The sequence below is a fragment of the Cnephaeus nilssonii genome, assembly GCF_951640355.1.
Source record: "Cnephaeus nilssonii genome assembly, chromosome: 4".
Taxonomy (NCBI): Eukaryota; Metazoa; Chordata; class Mammalia; order Chiroptera; family Vespertilionidae; genus Cnephaeus; species Cnephaeus nilssonii.
In genome coordinates, this window is record NC_137075.1 from 19669608 (window position 1) to 19688954 (window position 19347).

A 19347-nucleotide genomic window follows, 5' to 3' on the forward strand; every position below is an offset into this window, starting at 1 on the left:
GGCAAAGGACCCAAATAGACTCTTCCAAAGAGGACATACAGATGGCAACAAACATGTGAAAAAAAGATCAACATCAGTAACCATCAGAGAGATGCAAATCAAAACCACAATGAGATATCACCTCGTACCTGTCAGAATGGCTATCATCAAAAATCAACAAAGAAGTGCTGGTGAAGATGTGGATTAAAGAGAACCCTTCTGCAGTGTTGGTAGGAATGCAGACTGTTGGTGAGAATGAAGCCACTGTGAAAAACAGTATGGAGCTTCCTTAAAAAATTAAAAATGGAACTGCCTTTTGACCCAGTGATCTCACTTCTGGGAATATAGCCTAAGAATCTTGAAACACTAATTCAAAAGAATATATGCACCCCTATGTTCATTACAGCATCACTTACAATAGCCAACATCTGGAAATGGCCCAAATACCCATCAGTAGATGAGTGAATAAAAAAGCTGTGGTACATTTACACAGTGGACTACTATGCAGCCTTCAAAAAGAAGGGATGCTTTACCTTTTATGAGAGCATTGACGGACCTGGAGATTCTTATGCTAAGTGAAATAGGCCAGTCAGAGGATGACAAATATATGATCTCACTTACATGTGGGATATAATCAACAAAGTAAATTGATGAACAAAATAGAAACAGAAGTATGGGTACATGGAACAGTCTGACAGCTGTCAGAAGAGAGAAAGGTGTTGGGGTGTTGGGGAACTGGATGAAAGAAGGTGAAGGGACTAGTCAAAGAACATTATACTTGACACAAAGACACACACACAGATGTTTATGGCCAGAGAAAACGGGGTACGGGGGCTGGATGGAGGTGGGCAAGGTGGAAGAAAATAGGGATATCTGTAATTTTGCCAAAAATATCAATAAAGTTTCAAAAAAACAATGTTACTCTCAATTTGCAAATTTATATTTAAAATTTACTATACAAAATTTTATTCATACAAGAATCAATTCCTTGGGATAATTAATTAACCTTTTGCACTCGGATGTCAAGTGTGACTCAACACGGTTAGCATCGGTAGCAGCGCGAGAAAAAAGCAAGCGAGTGCAAAGGGTTAATAATCATAGAAATCTGCAAGTCTTTTATTTTCCATTTATTGTTCTGGTCTACCCATAAATTCTAAAGAAAAGAAGAAAAAGTGCATCTCTATTAATAATAGATAAATATTCAAATTATCTGTTACAGCATCACGTCATGACCTGATCAGCAGGTTGCATCCCCACCCTGTGCTCAGGCAGCTGCAAGGCCTGGGGTAGGATAGGATACAAAGGAGGGGATAAGAGAGGAGAGGAAGAGGAAGGCAGGCCTGCATGCAGACATGCTGAGAGGAGAAACAGAAATACAGAAAGAGAACAAGAAAAAGACACAGAAATGGAAAAGGGAAGGAAACGTGGGGCTACACGCGGGAGGGGGTGGTGACCATGGCGGGGGCGGGGGGAGCAGGTGCACCCAGCGAGGGACGGGGCAGGAGCCCCACCCAGACGCAGGAGGGGTGGTGGCCCCCGGTGAGGGCCGTTGGCGGGGAGGTGCCCACGGGTCCGGGACGGAGTGGTGGATGGTCCGAGGCCTTCTGGGTGGAGGCACTCCTGCTTCGCGGCAGCAATAGCGCCTGGGCTGTGCGGGCCTCGGCCACCCTCGCTGAGCCGGGTGTCCCAGGCACGGAATGGGAGCAGGACGGAAGCTTTAAAAAGGGAGGGAGGGAGGAAAGAACTTTATAAAGGAGTCAGTAGACAGCAGAGTTAAAGAAGGAACGAGAATGTATGAGTGAACTGTAGGAACTATAATGAAAATCAAGTATAATTGTGTGCTGGGGACAGATTTTAAAAGTAGGAGTCAGAAAAGAAAAAGATAAATGATAGTGAATAATTAGGCAGGTGGATAGATAGATATTAAAACAGTGGAAGTAGAGAAGAATGTATGGGAAAGGGAGGATGAGAGAGAAAGAAGGAGGGAAGAAAAGTTTTAAAGGGGAGCTGGTAGAGCTTAAAAGGAGAATGGGAAGAAGGAAGAAATGGGGGAGGGAGCAAAGCAGGTCCGAGGGAGGAAGTGAAGAAAAAATTAAGGTGGGAAGGAAGGAGAAGGGAAGGGAGGGCAGGGGTAAAGATAAAGGAAAGAAGAAATGTGGGAAGGGAGGGAGGGTAGGAGAAAGATGGGAAGAAGGATGATGGAACGGAAGTAGGAAATAAGGAGGAAAGAAAAGTTTATAAATGATGAGTCAGTAGGAAAAAGTGTTACATAAAGGAGAGAGAAAAATTGTGTGAGAGGGAGAAGCCAATAAGGAAGTCAAATATAATTGTGTGTGAAGGGGATAAGATTTAAAAAAAAAAAAAAGTTAATAGGGGCGATCAGGCCAGCAGGGAAGGGCAGTTAGGGGTGACCAGGCTGGGAGGGGAGGGCAGTTAGGGAGATCAGGCTGGCAGGGGAGGGCAATTAGGGGGATTAGGCAGGCAGGCAGAATGGTTAGGGCAGGCAGGCAGATGAGCGGTTAGGAACCAGAGGTCCCGGGTTGCAAGAGGAATGTCCAACTGACAGTTTAGGTCGGATCCCTGTAGGATTGGGCCTAAACTGGCAGTTGGACATCCCCTGAGGGCTCCCGGATTGGAGAGAGTGCAGGTCAGGCTGAGGGACCTCCCACCCCATGCACGAATTTCATGCACCAGGCCTCTAGTTAAATAATAATAACAAAACCCACCACTGAGAGTTTCAAAATGAAGCTAAATACATTTTGTAGAAAAATCTGATTTTCACCAAATCTCATACTTTTTAGACATATTAAAAATATTTTCCACATCAAAATACCAATACTTTCTTGATTTTAATAGATAATTCAGGCTTAGTGAGTTACAGTGCTAATTTCTGTAATCTGAAGCAACGAATGAATTCAAGACAACAAAGTACTAAATAATCTCCCAGGCAGCACATCTTTTTTTACTGCACAGTATCAACAGTGAGGGATTTTTTTTATGTTTCCCATGGGTATGTTTTTGCTTTTACTTTTAACCTGTTCATGAGAATGTTAGCACCTTGAGGGCAGGGACCATTACTAGGTCTCAGGCACTATGCTAGGAACTGGGGAAAAGTAAAAAAAGGAGAATGGAAAGTCATAAGGAAAAAAAATACTGTAAGTAGAATTAAAATAATGTCCTTTTTCATAATTATTGGATCTATATTACAAGAAACAGAACTTTTTGTCATGAAATGTTCACTTCACTTGTTTCAAATTCTAGTAGAATATATTTTCCTTTTTTGGTAATAAGCAACATTTTATATTACTATTTCAATTCCCAAACATATTCACATTCCTTTCAAGGGGTGTCAGTTCTGTGGGTAACTAATATTTAAAGTCATTAAAAAATTAGTGTAATAAATATTGATGGGAAGAAAAGTTCATGATTTAATTTTTTCTTTTAGTGTGGCCACTTTTTTATTAACCACAAAAGGAAACAATATATTATAAAAATCTGAAACAGAATGAACATGTACCAAAAATTATTAATAGATATCACTCAAAATCCAGAAAATATGTTGTTTTCATGTACACATACATGAGATAAGATAATACCACGGCAGAAGGGTGCTGTATCTGTGTTTAAAGAAGGGGTTGTTGGCAAACACCACAGCTCACTTCTGCTGAAATGTACACAACTGATATATGCAGCACAGAGAGCTGGCACCAAGGGCTTACAGCCTTAATTTGCCTGCAAGAAGGAACAGAGATTTACCTTCAGAGCACGTTCTTGATTGTTTTCAGCAGTCAGATGTCTCATGTTGTTTGCTGAAGTCTGGTTCTGCTCTTTCAAATGATGAAGCTCTTGCTCCAGCCGTTTGCACTGCCACAGGGGAAGAATCCCATTAAGTAAAGGAGTTGTAGTATTTTTTTCATCAAGTCACATGAATTAATGCCACTGTATTCTTAAAGAAAAGGAATCTTTTGCAAAGAGAATAGTAAGTTTACAGTAATGTTGAATATGAATAAAATACTGTTTATAATACTCTGCTATTCAACTGCAACTTTCAGTTTGTTTTTTTTACTAATCTAAACATTACCATACAAGTTAGAAAATCATAATTATTTTCATAAAGTTAAGATCAAACTACATTAAAATTTTTTTTCATTAACCAAATGGTTTTCATTATATATCTACTGGCTGAATATAATGATGCTTCTAAAAATCATATTGGATTATAAATAAACTGTGGTATTCTGTTTTGAATTTTTATTTAACTTTTAAAAAGAAAAAATATGATAAAAAATATTAGATTTTTCAGATTTTTATAAATATTTAAAGAAACAATTGTGCGGGGGGAAAAGGTGACAACCACAGAGTGCTTTTAAGACTTGGAAGTGTTAAGGAAACAAGTGTTCTTAATTTCTATTTTGACTACACCCTATTTTTAAGTAAATCCAGTGATAACAAACATGAGAAATGACATTCTTACCCCCTGGAAACATATGAGATATGAGTAAAAAAAAGAAATTATGAATAAAAGCATAAATGGGCTAACAGAAGTATTTGTTAAAAAATCATTGAAATATCATGCCATTTGCATACAAGATCTTAAATTGAATATATCAAACATTTCACACAATAATTGTGCAGGATGTATACTGATATGCTTCAAATCAGGACCATATGAACATACATGCGGAAATTGGCTAAAGAAATAAAAGTACTAAATCCATCTTTCAGAAAAAAGTTATAAATCACTCTTTATCTATTGTAAAATTAGGATATTTATAATTAACAACCAGTAAGTAATTATACATATTGATGCAAGACCTAGGCAAAGTTAATTCTAAATTATTTGACAAATGGCTAGTTGTCATAATGAATTAAAAATTATTATTATGCTATAATCAAGATGCTGTCATAATCCAAACTGGCATTTCTTACTACTCTAACATTGATTCCTTCTGCCTCTAATCTCTATAATATTCTGCAGTCTGAATTATTATTTCCTAAGATAATATAAAAATCCTTTTCAAAAACAGAATATCAGACTCTTAATATTGACTTAAATTATATAATATGTTTATATACAAATACAAATTGGGACATACATGCCTCAGCATATTAATATAATTATGAAACCAAAACACATTTATAAATTAAATTAAATAATAATCACAAAATCAAAATGTTTAAAATCCGTATTAACGAAGTAGACAGTTTTTGCTGAAACTAAGTTCTGCAAATATAATATAAAGTGGTGGATGTTTTCACATTGCCATGTCTATTTCACCATGTGTTATGTGATAACTTAACTGACCTATCATATTTTAAAAAAAGATATGAGTAAAATCTTTGTGACATGACATCATTTGGCTTTTGTGTGGAGGGAACACATGACTTACAAATTAAACTGTGTATCTGTCCCTTTTTAGCTGTAACAAAATATTTGGTTGCAATGCAATCAAAGTTCAAATGTGTTTAGTGAAAAGACAAATCATGAGGCATGAAAATAAGTAAGACATAATAGTAAGCATCACAATCTAGTAGAAAATATTCTCTACTACAATTATTCTCTACATTTTCAAATAATCTTAGTACAAAATTATTCTGCACTGGGGGCCCAGTGCATGAATTCGTGCACCTTGAAAGGAACTGTGGGCAGTTAGGCTGCGACAGGCACAGGGTCGGGTCTCAGCCCATCCTCCGCACCCCCACCCAACCTCTCCCGTCATGGCCCGGGTCCCATCTGCCCGCAGCCCCGCTCCCACCACCGCCGGGGCTCCCACACTCTGATGGTGCCAGCCCCGCTCGCACTCGCTGACGGCGTGGAGCGATTAGGGCTGGTGCCAGCAGTGGGTGCGAGCAGAGCCAGCGCTGTCAGGGGGTGCGAGTGGCGGCTGCTGCCCCGATCGCCCCTTAGGAGCAAGGGGAGGTGGAGAAGCCCTGAAGGGGGTAGGGGCCGGCAGCTGCCGCTCGTACCCGCTGACGGCGCCGAGCGATCTGGACCAGTGCCAGGTGCCGGCAGTGGGTGCGAGCGGCAGCTCCAGCGCCAGCTACAGGTGCAAGCGGGGCCAGCGCCAGCACCAGGTGCGAGCAGGGCTGGTGCCAGCAGCGGCTCCAGCACTGGCTGCGGGTGCAAGCGGGGCCGGCACCAGCAGTGGGTGCAAGCGGCGGATCCGGCGCTGGCTGCGGGGGCGAAAGGTGGCTGCAGGCCCTGATCACCCCTCAGGAGCAGGGGAAGGTGAAGGAGCCCTGAGGGGTGATTGGGGCCGGCGCCAGGCGCTGGCAGCAGGTGTGAGCACCTGGTGGGACTGCGGCACGCAGGAGCAAAGAATTTTCAGTAACCACCAGAGGCTCACCCCAATGACAGAGACCGGCACCCCACCTTGGTCTGGCACCCCTGCTCACCTGCTCCACCATCCCTCCGGGCTGATGCCTGCCATGTTCCGCACTCTGCTGCCTTCTGCCAACGCCCACCATGCCTGCATGTGTCCCCTGGTGGTCAGCACACATCATAGCAACTGGTTGTTCGGTTGTTTGGTTGTTGCGCCGTTTGGTCTATTTGCATATTAGCCTTTTATTATATACGATTGAGTATTGAAACGAAATGACTAAATATGAACTATGAGGTTACAAAGGTGGGGTAGATAGATTTGGCTAAGGGGGTAAAATAATGTTTCATGGAACAGATTCCATCCAAGTTGAGCTTATTTGGGGTATGTGATTTCAGAAGCAGAAAGAGGTGAAAGAGGGAGGATACAGGGGAAAAAGAATGAAAGTAGAAATATCTGGTGACAGTTAGAAACCATAGTCACAAGTTGTCTGACCACCTATTTTTTGTATTCCCATGTAAATTAGAAATGGTCCAAGGATAGAGACTTCTTTCCTATCTACAAGATGCACAAAAAGAATTCACTCACTCTAGCTCGAGAAATGTTTAATTTAATTTCTTCATGAGGTTTAAATTCAACATTGACCTAGGAATCAAATTGTAGTGAGCCAACAATAACTTTGAACTGAATAAAAACATACATAAATGCTCTCATCAAATACACTTTGGATTTATATTTAACTATACTTAAGATTTATTTAGATTTATTCAACCCTATATTATTTCTTCATTTGATGTTCTTTCATTCTTTCTGAAAAGATGGGTGGAAGGCAATTCCAGGCCAATTTTTAAAAATACTGTAAGCAAAGTGATAGGTAAAGCTTAAGAATAATAAAGTGATTTTTGCACTGAGGGCATTTATCTACATTGTGTTCTTGGGCTCAGTTTCCAGAGTCAGGCAGTATAAGGAGAGAAGATAAGGCCCAGGGACCAAAGTGGCAAGTGTCCCAAAGGGCTACACTTTCAGATGTTTAATGATCCCCCTACTTTAATGAATGAAAAATGCTTGAGAAGATATCCCTAAATCAAGTAATAAATAATGGTTTTAAACAGTTTCCTTTTGAACTGACACAATTAAAATAACATAGTATCTTCCCTGTTCATATTCTGCCAAATACTAATATTCTTAACAGTTCTAATGCATAAATTTAACCTAGAAGTTTTCTTATATATTTTATACTTTAAAAATGTTAATACTCAAATTAAACTTAAGTAAATGCTATCTGTATCTTGCCACAGTGTCCTTGAGAACCTGGATTCTCACCACAAGAGGCAAAAGACATAGATGAATGATTAATAAGTTAATTAAAATTCCTTTAATCGAGAATTTGAATTAGAAGAATCAGTAGGAAGATCCAATGAGTTTTATCTTTAAAAAGTGTGTGTGTGTGTGTGTGTGTGTGTGTGTGTGTGTGTGTGTGTGTGTGTATGTCTCCTAGTTTTGTCCATTGAAAAAGGCTAGGAACAATAGCAAACCCAGCAGCAATGAGTACCCCTACTACCTAGCTACTACCTAGACTGTGGGTTCCAAGTACCATTTCTGACTAAAATTAAGAACTCCATGGATATATGGCTGATTCCAGGTCTTAGACAAGAAATACACAATATAATGCAGGAACATCTGTTCTTGGCAGTTTTGTATTAACGATCAAAATTGAGTAACTATCAAAGAGACTCAGAAAGGACTCCTGAGCTAACTTGAAAAGCTCCCAGTACTTTAAGATAAGATAATTTGAACATCACAAAGGGTAGTAACTTCAATATATTGGTACATAAAATAGGCTTAATTTATTGAGTTTATAATGACAATAAAACATTGAAAAAACTAATTTATCATTGTTGGGTGAATTGTCAATGTAATTAAACTAAATATATACTAAGCCAAGAATTTATCCACTCTTTCTTATATGAACTTTACCACTAGGTAATAAAACAATAGATAAGATGATGACTATAAAAATATTCTAGGTAATAAAGAGAAAGGGAATGTTAGAATATCACACTTTTGAAATCATTAATATACTAAGACATCTAGACTCTGAGATCTGCTAATAACAGTTCTTTCACAACTTAACATGTGTTTCCAGATGAAACAACACAAAACTACCTGTAAAGTAGTCTTGCTAATAAAAACTAATTTAGATATGATCAAGTTTCTATATTAAATTGCCATAGCTATAGAAAAAGAGAGAAGACTGAAACATTAAATAACACTATAGAGATACAACGAATAAATCAGGAAACTCTAAAAGAAAATTGTTTGTTTAAAAAAATAAATTCCAAAAGAAAAAAGAGATATAAGGGGAATCTACAATGTGTTAATAGTCAATTCAATAACTTGCAATGTATGATTGTTATTTGCATACAGACTAAAAATAAAGAGAAAAAGATGTGACATTTAATAGTTCATTTGAATTTGAAAACCAATTAGATGTTTCATAATATTAAAGAATCATTGTTCATATTTTTGGGTTGATAATGGTATTGTGGTTATGTTTTAAACAATAGTCCATATCTTTTAAGAATATACAACAGAAGACACATATAAAAAGGATATTTTGTCTGTGATTTCCAACAAAATAATATGAGGAGTAAATAAGTGGGGCAATATAGATTAAAAAAAAAGGTAATTGTAGCAGAGTAAGTTATCTCGGTTCATGACTGTGCTAAGCTTGCTGACAAAAAGAATACTAAATTTGCCTCTGTAAACAAACACAACTAATTTTACAACATGACAATAAAAGCCTAATATGCAAATTGTCCCCTCAAGCGATTGTTTGACCTAGAGACCGGGAGTTCGACTGCTCGCTATGACGTGCACTGACCACCAGGGGGTGGAGTGGAACATGGCGGGCATCAGCGATGTGCTGCAACCTATCACCGGCTACCTGGGGGCAGGGGCGACGAGGACGGAGGTGCAGTGAGGATGTGGGGTGTTCGCAAGCTCGCTCTCACTCCCCCTGCTACTCTCCCCTGGGATGCCAGGGCCAGGTGCCCGTGAAGAGCCCGCCCTGCACCCATGCAGCCTTTTGCAGGGGCCGGTCGGGCTCCCCATGGGTTCGCACAGGAGCTGATCTGTGAGGCTGGCTGGGAGAGAGTGCACTACCCGCCCAGCTTTCGTGTGATGCCGCTGGGCAGTCCAGAGGCCCATGCTGCAACCCCGGCCTGTGGCGTCTGGCTGTCCTCACCGTATCTACGTGTGGGGACTCGGGCACCATGACTCAGGCTGAGGAGGGTACACGGGGGCCCGAGGGCCCAGGTGCTGCCCAGGGCCCAGAGGTCAGCTGGGACCTGCACTTCCATGCCAGATGCTCGCACTTCGATTGCGGCCAGGCTTAGGGACCACACCTGTGTATGAATTTCGTGCACCAGGCCTCTAGTTAAACATAAAAAACAAAAATCCATGGCAAATTTTTATAAAATAAATTCAGCCCATAATTATTACAAAATCTGTTTTCAGCAGGGATTTCCTTTTATTCATCGTGAATTCTTAAGAATTATATCAGGTAGATAATACATTACAATTCTGTTTTACTTTATGTTTACTATCTGAAAGATAACATGCCTTAAGTTTATAACATCAAGTTCTCTAATATTATCTAAGTGTTTAACAGCTGCTGTTTCTTCTCCTCTACAATCTGCTCTCAGTCACAGATCATTTTGATTGAATCACAAACATTTTCCCACTTGGATGCTATTCAACTCTTTACTTTCCAGACAAAAAAATAATACTAGACTCTTCCAGTCAAAACAGAAACAAACTTTGGTGTCAATGTGAATTATGTACTTTAAACTGCAGATGTTTGGAAGTACTTAGGATTATATAAATACGTTTTTATTTCTCTTCACTTGGAAAAAATTTTAAAAACTACTTTATTTTAGGGTTAAAATAACTAGAATGCTTTTCTCACATTACAGTAACTTGGAATAAAGAGTTTTCAAGGTCAAAAAGGTAACTTGTCTCTTCACAGGCCTTGGAAAAATATGAACAACTTGGTTTAAGTGAATGTTTATACAATACTTAGAATATTAAAAATATCAAAGATTAAAAAAGAAAATAATTATGAGAATAAGTCCCTGAAATCACTTATGATGCAGATGATGTGAGTGTGTGTGTGCATATAAAACATGAATTATTCAGTAAATATGCATTGAGCATCCATCCATTAGGCCATATACCAGCACCCAAGAGGCAATATGCCAGGCAATAATATGTTTCTACATATTTATATATATACTAGAGGCCCAGTGCACGAATTTATGCATGGGTGGGGTCCGGCCAGCCTGGCACCAATCGGCAAGTCAGGGCTGGGCCTGACAGGAGGAGGAGATGGTGGGAGGTTGGCCGGTGGCCTGCCCTGATCAGGGCCCGATCAGGGCCAGGCCAGCTTGGGGGAGGGGCCTGGGGCAATTGTCCAGGGGGCCCTGCTCCCATTTGGGGTGCGGGGGTCGATTGGGGCCAGGGGGAGGGGCCACAGTGGTTGGCCGGCTTGCCCTGCCCTGATCAAGGTGGGGGGACTGATCTGGAGTGGGGCTGGGTGGGGGGAGGGGCTGCAGACCAATCAGGGTGGTGGGGGTCCATCAGGGGTGGGCTGGACAGGGGGAGGGGCCACGGGAGGTTGGCCGGTTCGCTGGCTGCAGTGGGAGTCATAGCGACTGGTCATTCTGGTCGTTATGGCATTACAGTCACTGGTTTTTTATATATATATAGATACCTTAATTACATATAAACATTTCAAAAATACCATATAAATTATTCAAAAAGACTAATTTAAAGAAACATTTTAAATCATAAATCAAAAGGATTAGTAATGATTATTTTAGAGGATATAAACATGTATATAGGTATTTATTTAGTACTAGTGGCCAGGTGCATGAAATTTGTGCATAGTAGGGGGGGGGGGTTCCCTTAGCCCAGTCTGCACCCTCTCCAATCAGAGACCCTTTGGGGGATGTCCAACTGCCAGTTTAGGCCAGATCCCACAGTCAGACATCCCTCTCACAATCTGGCCTCTAACCACTCGCCTGCCTGCCTGATCACCCCTAACCCCTCTTGCCTGCCTGCCTGATCATCCCTAACTGCCTCTGCCTGCCTGCCTGATTGCCCCTAACTGCCCTCCCGTGCAGGCCTGATCATGCCCCCAACTGCCCCTGCCTGCCTGATCACCCCTAACTGCCCTCCCCTGCCAGCCTGATCTCACCCTAACTGCCCTCCCCTGATCTCACCCCCAACTGCCCTCTCTGCCTCGTTCCCCACCACCATGGCTTTGTCCAGAAGGAAGTCGGGCATCCAGAAGATGGCTGGTCGACCCAATCTAATTAGCATATTACCCTTTTATTAGTATAGATTATATAGGATAGGATTGCTTAAATGGGGGGGCTTTTTCAGCAGGAGGAGATGCTCTTGGCAGACAAAAGTACAAAATCCCTATATCTGGACTGATAGCCAGCCATATGCACTATACTGCCAAACTGGTCATTAAAAAATTGAACCGCTTTCTTACACCTTACACCAAACAGCTGTTGCCCTTAAAACCCCTCCTCACCTTAGGTTCTGCCTTTGCAGTTTAACCAGATTCAGTTCTCATTGGTCGGTTTCTATGTCAGTCAGCGTCAAAGGCTCCGCCTCCTAGGCAGCCATTGGCTCCTCGCACTTCACCCAGATTTGGTTCTGAATGGTCAGTTTCTATGCCAGTCAGCGTCAAAAGCTCCACCACTCAGGCAGCCATTGGCTCCTCACAATTCATCCAGATTTGGTTCTGATTGGTTGGTTTCTATGCCAGTCAGCGTCTCCAGGCCTATCTCCGGGCCTGATCAGAGAGGCGGGGATGATCAGCAGCCCCTGCGGAGGCCCAGTGAGAAAGAGAGGCATGGCTGCTGGCCTGGCCCAGAGAGAAAGAGAAAGGCAAGGGCTGATCAACAGCTGCCACGGAGGCTACAGATCAGACCCTACTTCTCTGTCCAGGCCTCTCTCCGGGCCTGATCCACAGCCCCCTCGGCAGTCAGTGCTGGGTCGCCGTGCCTGCAGCGGTGGCAGTCAGTGCTGGGTCACCACAGCAACCCAGCACTGACTGCAGGACTGACTTCGGGTCGGTCGAGCCTTCGGTCATTACGGACCCTGGGTTTTTATATATTAGGATACTATGGTATTAAAATAGCATTTCTGTAATGCTGTTTAAGTTTGTTAGCTATATTCGTGAAAAGCTATTCATTTGAAAAATTGTGGTTTGTGTCTAGTTCATAAAGGTTAACACATATCATCAATCAACTCGTAATGAGAAATTAGTATGTGCTAGGCCTTACTCTAAGCGCTTTACATGCATCAAGTCAGCAAATCTTCACGTGGATCTTGCTACCTATTATTCCATTTTACTTTTATTTTTTATTTATTTTTATTGTTGACAGTATTACAGATGTTCCCCATTTCCCCCACCCGGTCTGTCCCTGTCCACCCAGCCCCCACCACATCCCAGGCTTTCAACCCCATTATTGTCTGTCCATGGGTTATGCATATATGTTTTTGGTTAAACTCTTCCAGTTCCCCCCACACCCTCTCCTCTCTAAGATCTGTCAGTCTGTTCCATGCATTCATGCCTCTGATCCTAATTTGTTCATCAGTTTATTTTGTTTTTTAGAATCCATATAGTAGTGAGATCATATGATATTTGTCTTTCTCTGACTGGCTTATTTCTCTTACCATAATACTCTCCAGGTCCACTCTTGCAAAAGATAAGAGTTCCTTCTTTTTTACAGCCACATAGTATTCCACTGTGTAGACATACCAAGTTTTATCCATTCATCTACTGATGGGCACTTGGGCTACTTCCATATCTTAGTTATTGAAAATAATGCTACTATGAACATAGGGGTGCATATATTATTTCTGATTGGTGTTCTGGGATTCTTAGGATATATATCCAGAAGTAGAATATCTGGATCAAATGAAAGTTCCATTTTTAATTTCTTGAGGAAACTCCATACTGTTTTCTATAGTAGCTGCACCAGTCTGAATTTCCACCAGCAGTGAATGAGGGTTCCCTTTTCTCCATATCCTCACCAGCACTTGTTGTGTGTTGATTTATTGATGGTAGCCATTCTGGCAGGTATAAGGTGATATCTCATTTTAGTTTTAATTTGCCTCTCTGATGATTATTGATATTGAACATTATTTTATGTGTCCATTGACTATTTGTATTGTATGTCCTCTTTGGAGAAGTGTCTATTCAGGTCTTTTGGCCATTTTTAAATTAGATTGTTTCCTCCTGGTGTTAAGTTGTAAATTGTTTACATATTTTAGAAATTAACCCCTTATCAGATGTACCATTGGTGAATATGTTCTCCCATAGAGAGGGTTCCCTTTTCATTTTGATGGTTTATTTTGCTGTGCAGAAGCTTTTTAGTTTGATGTAGTCCCTTTTGTTTTTATTTCCTTTGTTTCCCTTGCCCTAGGAGATATATCAGCAAAATTACTGCTATGTGCTGTGACCGTGACCTCCTGCCTACTTCATAGGTCAGTGCTCAACCACTGAGCTATTGCTGGCTGGGCTGCATTGAATCTATTGATTGCTTTAGGTAGCATGGACATTTTAACCTTTTGCACTCGGATGTCAAGTGTGACTCGACACGGTTAGCATCGGTAGCAGCTCGTATGTCGAATGTTTCAAAAAATGTCACACCATGAAAAATTGTAGAGTTCAAAATTACTCTTTGAATGTATCAATAATTTGAAATATAAAAAAATCCAAATAAATAAGTTTGTATGAAAAGAAACTCTAGTTTTTTATTCTACTGCCACGCTTTGTAAAATCTGGGGTATTTAAAAAATTAAATCCCGAGTAGAATAAAGAAATCGAGAAAAAAGCGAGTGCAAAAGGTTAATGATGTTAATTCTTCTAATCCATGAACATGATATATGATTCCATTTGTTTGTATCTTCCTCTATTTCTTTCTTCAATGTTCTATAGTTAGAACTGAGTACAGGTCTTTTATCTATGTGGTTAACTTTATTCCTAGGTACCTTATTTTTTTTGTTGTTGCAATGGTAAATGGAATTTTTTTTTTTTTTTAGTTTCTCTTTCTGAGAGTTCATTATCTTATATAATAAAAGGGTAATATGCAAATTTACCCTAACAGCAGAACGACTGGGGACCAGTCGCTATGACATACACTGACCACCAGGGGGCAGATGCTCAATGCAGGAGCTGCTCCCTGATGGTCAGTGTGCTCCCACAGGGGAGCACAGCTCAGCTGGCTCATGGCTGGCCAGGGCAGCAGTGGTGTTGGGAGACTCTCCCACCTCCACGGCAGTGCTAAGGTTGTCCAACTAATGGCTTAAGCCCACTGCCCTGGGGAATTGGGCCTACACCTTCAGTGGGACTCCCCCAAGGGGTCCTGGACTGTGAGAGGGCACAGGCCGGGCTGAGGGATCCCCCCAGTGCATGAATTTTCATGCACTGGGCCTCTAGTTGGTGTATAAAAATTCCATTGATTTCTGGATGTTAATATTGTATTCTGCTACATTGTCAAATTCATTTATTAAACCTAGTAGTGTTTTGGTAGAGTCTTTAGGGCTTTCTATGTACAATATCATGTCATCTGCTAATAATGACAGATTTACTTCCTCTGTTTCAGTTTGGATGCCTTTATTTCTGCTTCTTGTCTGATCACTGTGGATAGGACTTCCAGAACTATGTTGAATAAGGGTGATGAATGCTAACATCCCTGATCTTAAGGGAAACATTTTTACTTCTTGCCCATTGAATATGATGTTGGCTATAAGTCTGCCATATATGTCCTTACATTTAAGGTTATTATTGATAGGTACTTAATTGTTGCCATTCTTATTCTTTATGCCTGTATTCTTCTCTTCCATTTCTTCTTCTTACAACAGTCTTATTAGCATTTTTTGCAGTGCTGGTTTGGTGGTAATAAACTCCTTTCACCTTTTTTTGTGGTCTGCAGGCTCTTTATTTCACCTTTGATTTTGAATGATAGCTTGCTGAATAGAGTAGTCTTGGGTTCTATCACTCGGTTTTTATTAACTTGTATACTTCATGCCATTACCTTCTGGCCTGAAATCTTTCCTTCCCCTCCTCTCCCCTTCCCTCCCCTCCCCTCTTCCCCTCCCCTCCCCTCCTCCCCTTCCTTCCTTTCCCCTCCCCTTCACTTGTTAATCCTCACCCGTAGATATTTTTCCATTGATTAGAAAAGCAGGGGAGAGACATTGATGTGCAAGAGACACCAATTGCTTGCCTCCCATATACGCTCCCACCAAGGCCAGGGATCGAGCCTGCAACCAAGGTATGTGCCCTGGACCAGAATTGAGCCCAGGACCCTTCAGTCAATGGGCTGATGCTCTATCCATTGAGCCAAACTGGCTAGGGCTCCAGCTTTTATTTTCATTTCCATTTGCAGGGAATATTTTTTCCATCCCTTCACTTTCATTCTGTGTGAGTCTTAGTTCTGAGATGGGTCAAATATGATCCTATTTTATAGAGAAGGAAGCAGAAGCAGAGAGTATGCAACTAATAAGAAACAGTATTCAAATTTAGGCAGTGTTATGTAGTTTCTCAACAAAATATATAATGTACGCACATATGTACAATAGCAAGTAGAACAGAAATGGAACTACAAAAACAGTTAATAATAAACTGTAAAATTTGTACTTTGAGCAAGTAGAGATACAGATAACTTTTAAGTAGTACATTGATCTGATACTAGGAAATAGTCAACAGACATCAAAATGAAATATGGACTAGCCAATATACAGATACCTTTTAACTCAGTTCATTCATACCCAACAGAGTCTATGTTAAATTAATAATAATAAAAAGAACTTAGGCAATTATTTCTTACCTTTTAATTACACATCTTAAGGGTCACTTAGAATCTAAAATCACAATGCGCTTTTTAGGGTTATAAAACAAGAAGTTGCTATTTTTTTATTATATTGGAAGTGTTTCCTTTTAAATGAAGGTCTTACAAAAGCTACATGTATATGTGTACATATATGTATACACATTTATATACTCATGTTAGTATGTTAACATATATATTATGTATGCATATACAAAAACACACCCTTTGTATAAAAATAAAATGATTAGGTTTTCACATGAAAAATCCCAAAATATCTATTTCCCCTTTGTATAAATGGTAAACTCCAAGAAGGTAAAGCCGAGTGTCTATGTTCATTGACAAACAGTAAGCAAGGGACCTAAAACATAGGTGGTATTAAATATGTATTTATTGCTTTACTGTATTCCTGTTTATAAATGGCATTTACTTAATCATTCCTACTAAATTTGAAAATCATCCTAAACTCCTGCTTATCTTTACCCTAAAATTGGACCAAGTTCTATTCCTTCAACATGTTTTATTCTCTATCCCGACTGTCATACCTTTCATTCAGCCTCTAAGTTTATCACTAACTGGCAAGTGCCAGGCCCTCAGTCTCAAACCCTTCCAAACTATTCTCTAGTCTAGCAGTTCTCAAAGCTGGCTGCAAATAAAAATTACCAGGGCAGTTTCAAAAAGAATCAAACTAGACTACTATTTGTCACCATACACAAAAATCAACTCAAAATGAAACAATAAAATACATAGAAAAAATCATAGATAGTAAACTTATGGACCTTGGTCTTACTTAGTAGAGATGATTTTATGAATTGGACCTCAAGGTAAGGGAAGTAAAAGCAAAAATAAAGGAATGGGACTATATAAACTAAAAAACTTCTGCACAGCAAAGGAAACCATAAAAACAAAACAAAAAGGTAACCAAACAAATGGTTAACACTCCTGATAAGAAGTTAATATCTAAAATATATAAAGAACTCATACAACTTAACAACAAAAACAAACAATCCAATTCAAAACTGAACAGAGGACCTGAACATACACTTTTCCAAGAAGACAATACAAATGGCCAACAGATGTATTAAAAAAAGCTCAACTTCACTACCTATTAGGGAAATGCAAATGAAAACTACAAAGAGATACCACTTCACACCTTTTAGAATGGCTATTATTAACAAGACAAGTAATAACAAGTATTGAAGAGGTTGCAGATTAAAAAACCTCATGTACGGCTGGTGGAAATGTAAATTTGTAAAACCAATACAGAAAATCATATGAAGTTTCTTCAAAAAAGTATCATCATATGGCCCAGCAACCCCTCTTCTGGACATCTACCTAAAAAACTTGAACACATTTATTTGCAGATATATATGCACCACTATGATTATTGCTGCATTAATCACAGTGGACAAGACATGGAAACAACCAAAGCGTCCTTTGCTAAATGATTAGATAAAAAAGAGGTTGTATATATAGGGTGTCCCAAAAAATGTATATACACTTTAACAGCTGATAGCTATTAAATGAAAATGAAATGTATTTTAATAAATACTGCCTTTTGTAATTATTCAAAGTGTGTATATACATTTTTGTAACACCCTGTATATACAATGGAATACTACTCAGCCACAAGAAAAGATGAATACTACCATGTACACTGAGTGGCCAGATTATTATGATCTCTGAACGCATAATAAGCTGGCCACTCAGTGTATATCCCATATAATAAAAGGCTAATATGCAAATTGTCCCCTCGACCAGGAGTTCGACCAGCAGGCAGGCAGGCCAACCGCCCATGTCCACCCCCCACCCCCCCGGCCAGACTGGCTGGACCCTACCCATGCACGAATTCATGCACCAGGCTGGGCCTCTAATATATATATATATATATATATATATATATATATATATATATATATACACACACACACACACACACACTGAGGGGCCAGATTATTATGCTTTCAGAGATCATAATAATCTGGCCAGTGTATATATATAAAAGCTTAAGCAAGTGAATGAATGGTTGATATGATGTGCACTGACTACCAGAGGGCAGATGCTCAATGCAGGAGCTGCCCCCTGGTGGTCAGTGTGCTCCCACAGCCAAACTCCCATGGCCAGCACACCTCCCGCAGCCCCTCCGCCCGGCCAGGCAGCCCCTATGGCCCTGATCGGAACCTCCCATGGCACCCCCACACCTGGCTGGCCCTGATTGGCCCCTATTGGGCTGGCCATCCAACCTCCCGTGCCCCCCCCCCACCCCGCACCCCTGGCTGGCCGGCCAACCTCTCACAGCCCCTCCCCCCAGCTGGCTGGCCAACCTCCCGGGGCCCCTCCCCCTGGCCAACCTCCCACGGCCCAGATCAGCCCCGACTGCCTGAGGGACCCCACCCATGCACGAATTCGTGCACTGGACCTCTACTTTGCAATAAGATGGATGGATCTTCAGAATATCATGGTAAGTGAAATAAGAGACAGAAAAAGTGAAGAAGCATATGATTTCACTCATATGTGGGATATAAAACAGAAAGCAAAAAAGGAATAAACAAGAAAAACAAATAAAAATTCATAGACACAGACAACAGTTAGGGTGGTTACCAGAGGGAAGTAGGATGGGGGAACATAAAGGGGGTCAAATACACGGTCATAGGAGATTTGACTTTGGGTGGTGAACACACATGCAACATACAGATGATGTACTACAGAATTGTATATTTGAAACCTATATAATTTTATTAACCAATGTCACCCCAATAAATGTATATAATTTTAAAAATAATGTAACATACTAAATTCATTTGATTTTTTAAAAAAGTGTGTGTATATGTGGGTGCACATAGTTTGTGGTTGCATCTCAGAGCTAATAAATATTCCAGACAGCTATGTCTAAAATACAACCCTGATCACACTAACTCCCACCTGCTCTCTCTTGGATTCCTTCATTGGCTCTTCCATAGCTTGCAGAATTAAAAAACAAGTTATGGAGAATAATAGTGGCATTTCATGAACTGGTCAGAACCACTACATATTTTCTGATTCTCTTTCAATTGCACTTTTCCTTACTTCAGACACAGTTTATGCTAAATTATCCACAGTTCCAAAAATATGAACATTTGTTACAACTTTCTTGC

General features: G+C 40.3%; 1 protein-coding gene across 8 annotated transcripts in view; it reads right to left on the reverse strand.

The window, feature by feature from the left end:
* Window positions 1-19347, reverse strand: part of MIPOL1 (mirror-image polydactyly 1) — a 340115-nt gene that overhangs the window by 193131 nt on the left and 127637 nt on the right. For 7 of the 8 annotated variants that reach the window (XM_079767462.1, XM_079767465.1, XM_079767459.1 and 4 more), the window contains one exon: window positions 3736-3843. The exons of the other annotated variant lie outside the window; for it this stretch is intronic. In XM_079767462.1, coding sequence (XP_079623588.1) covers window positions 3736-3843 — 108 coding nt within the window. The remainder of the gene's footprint in view (window positions 1-3735; window positions 3844-19347) is intronic. 8 annotated transcript variants of the gene reach the window in all.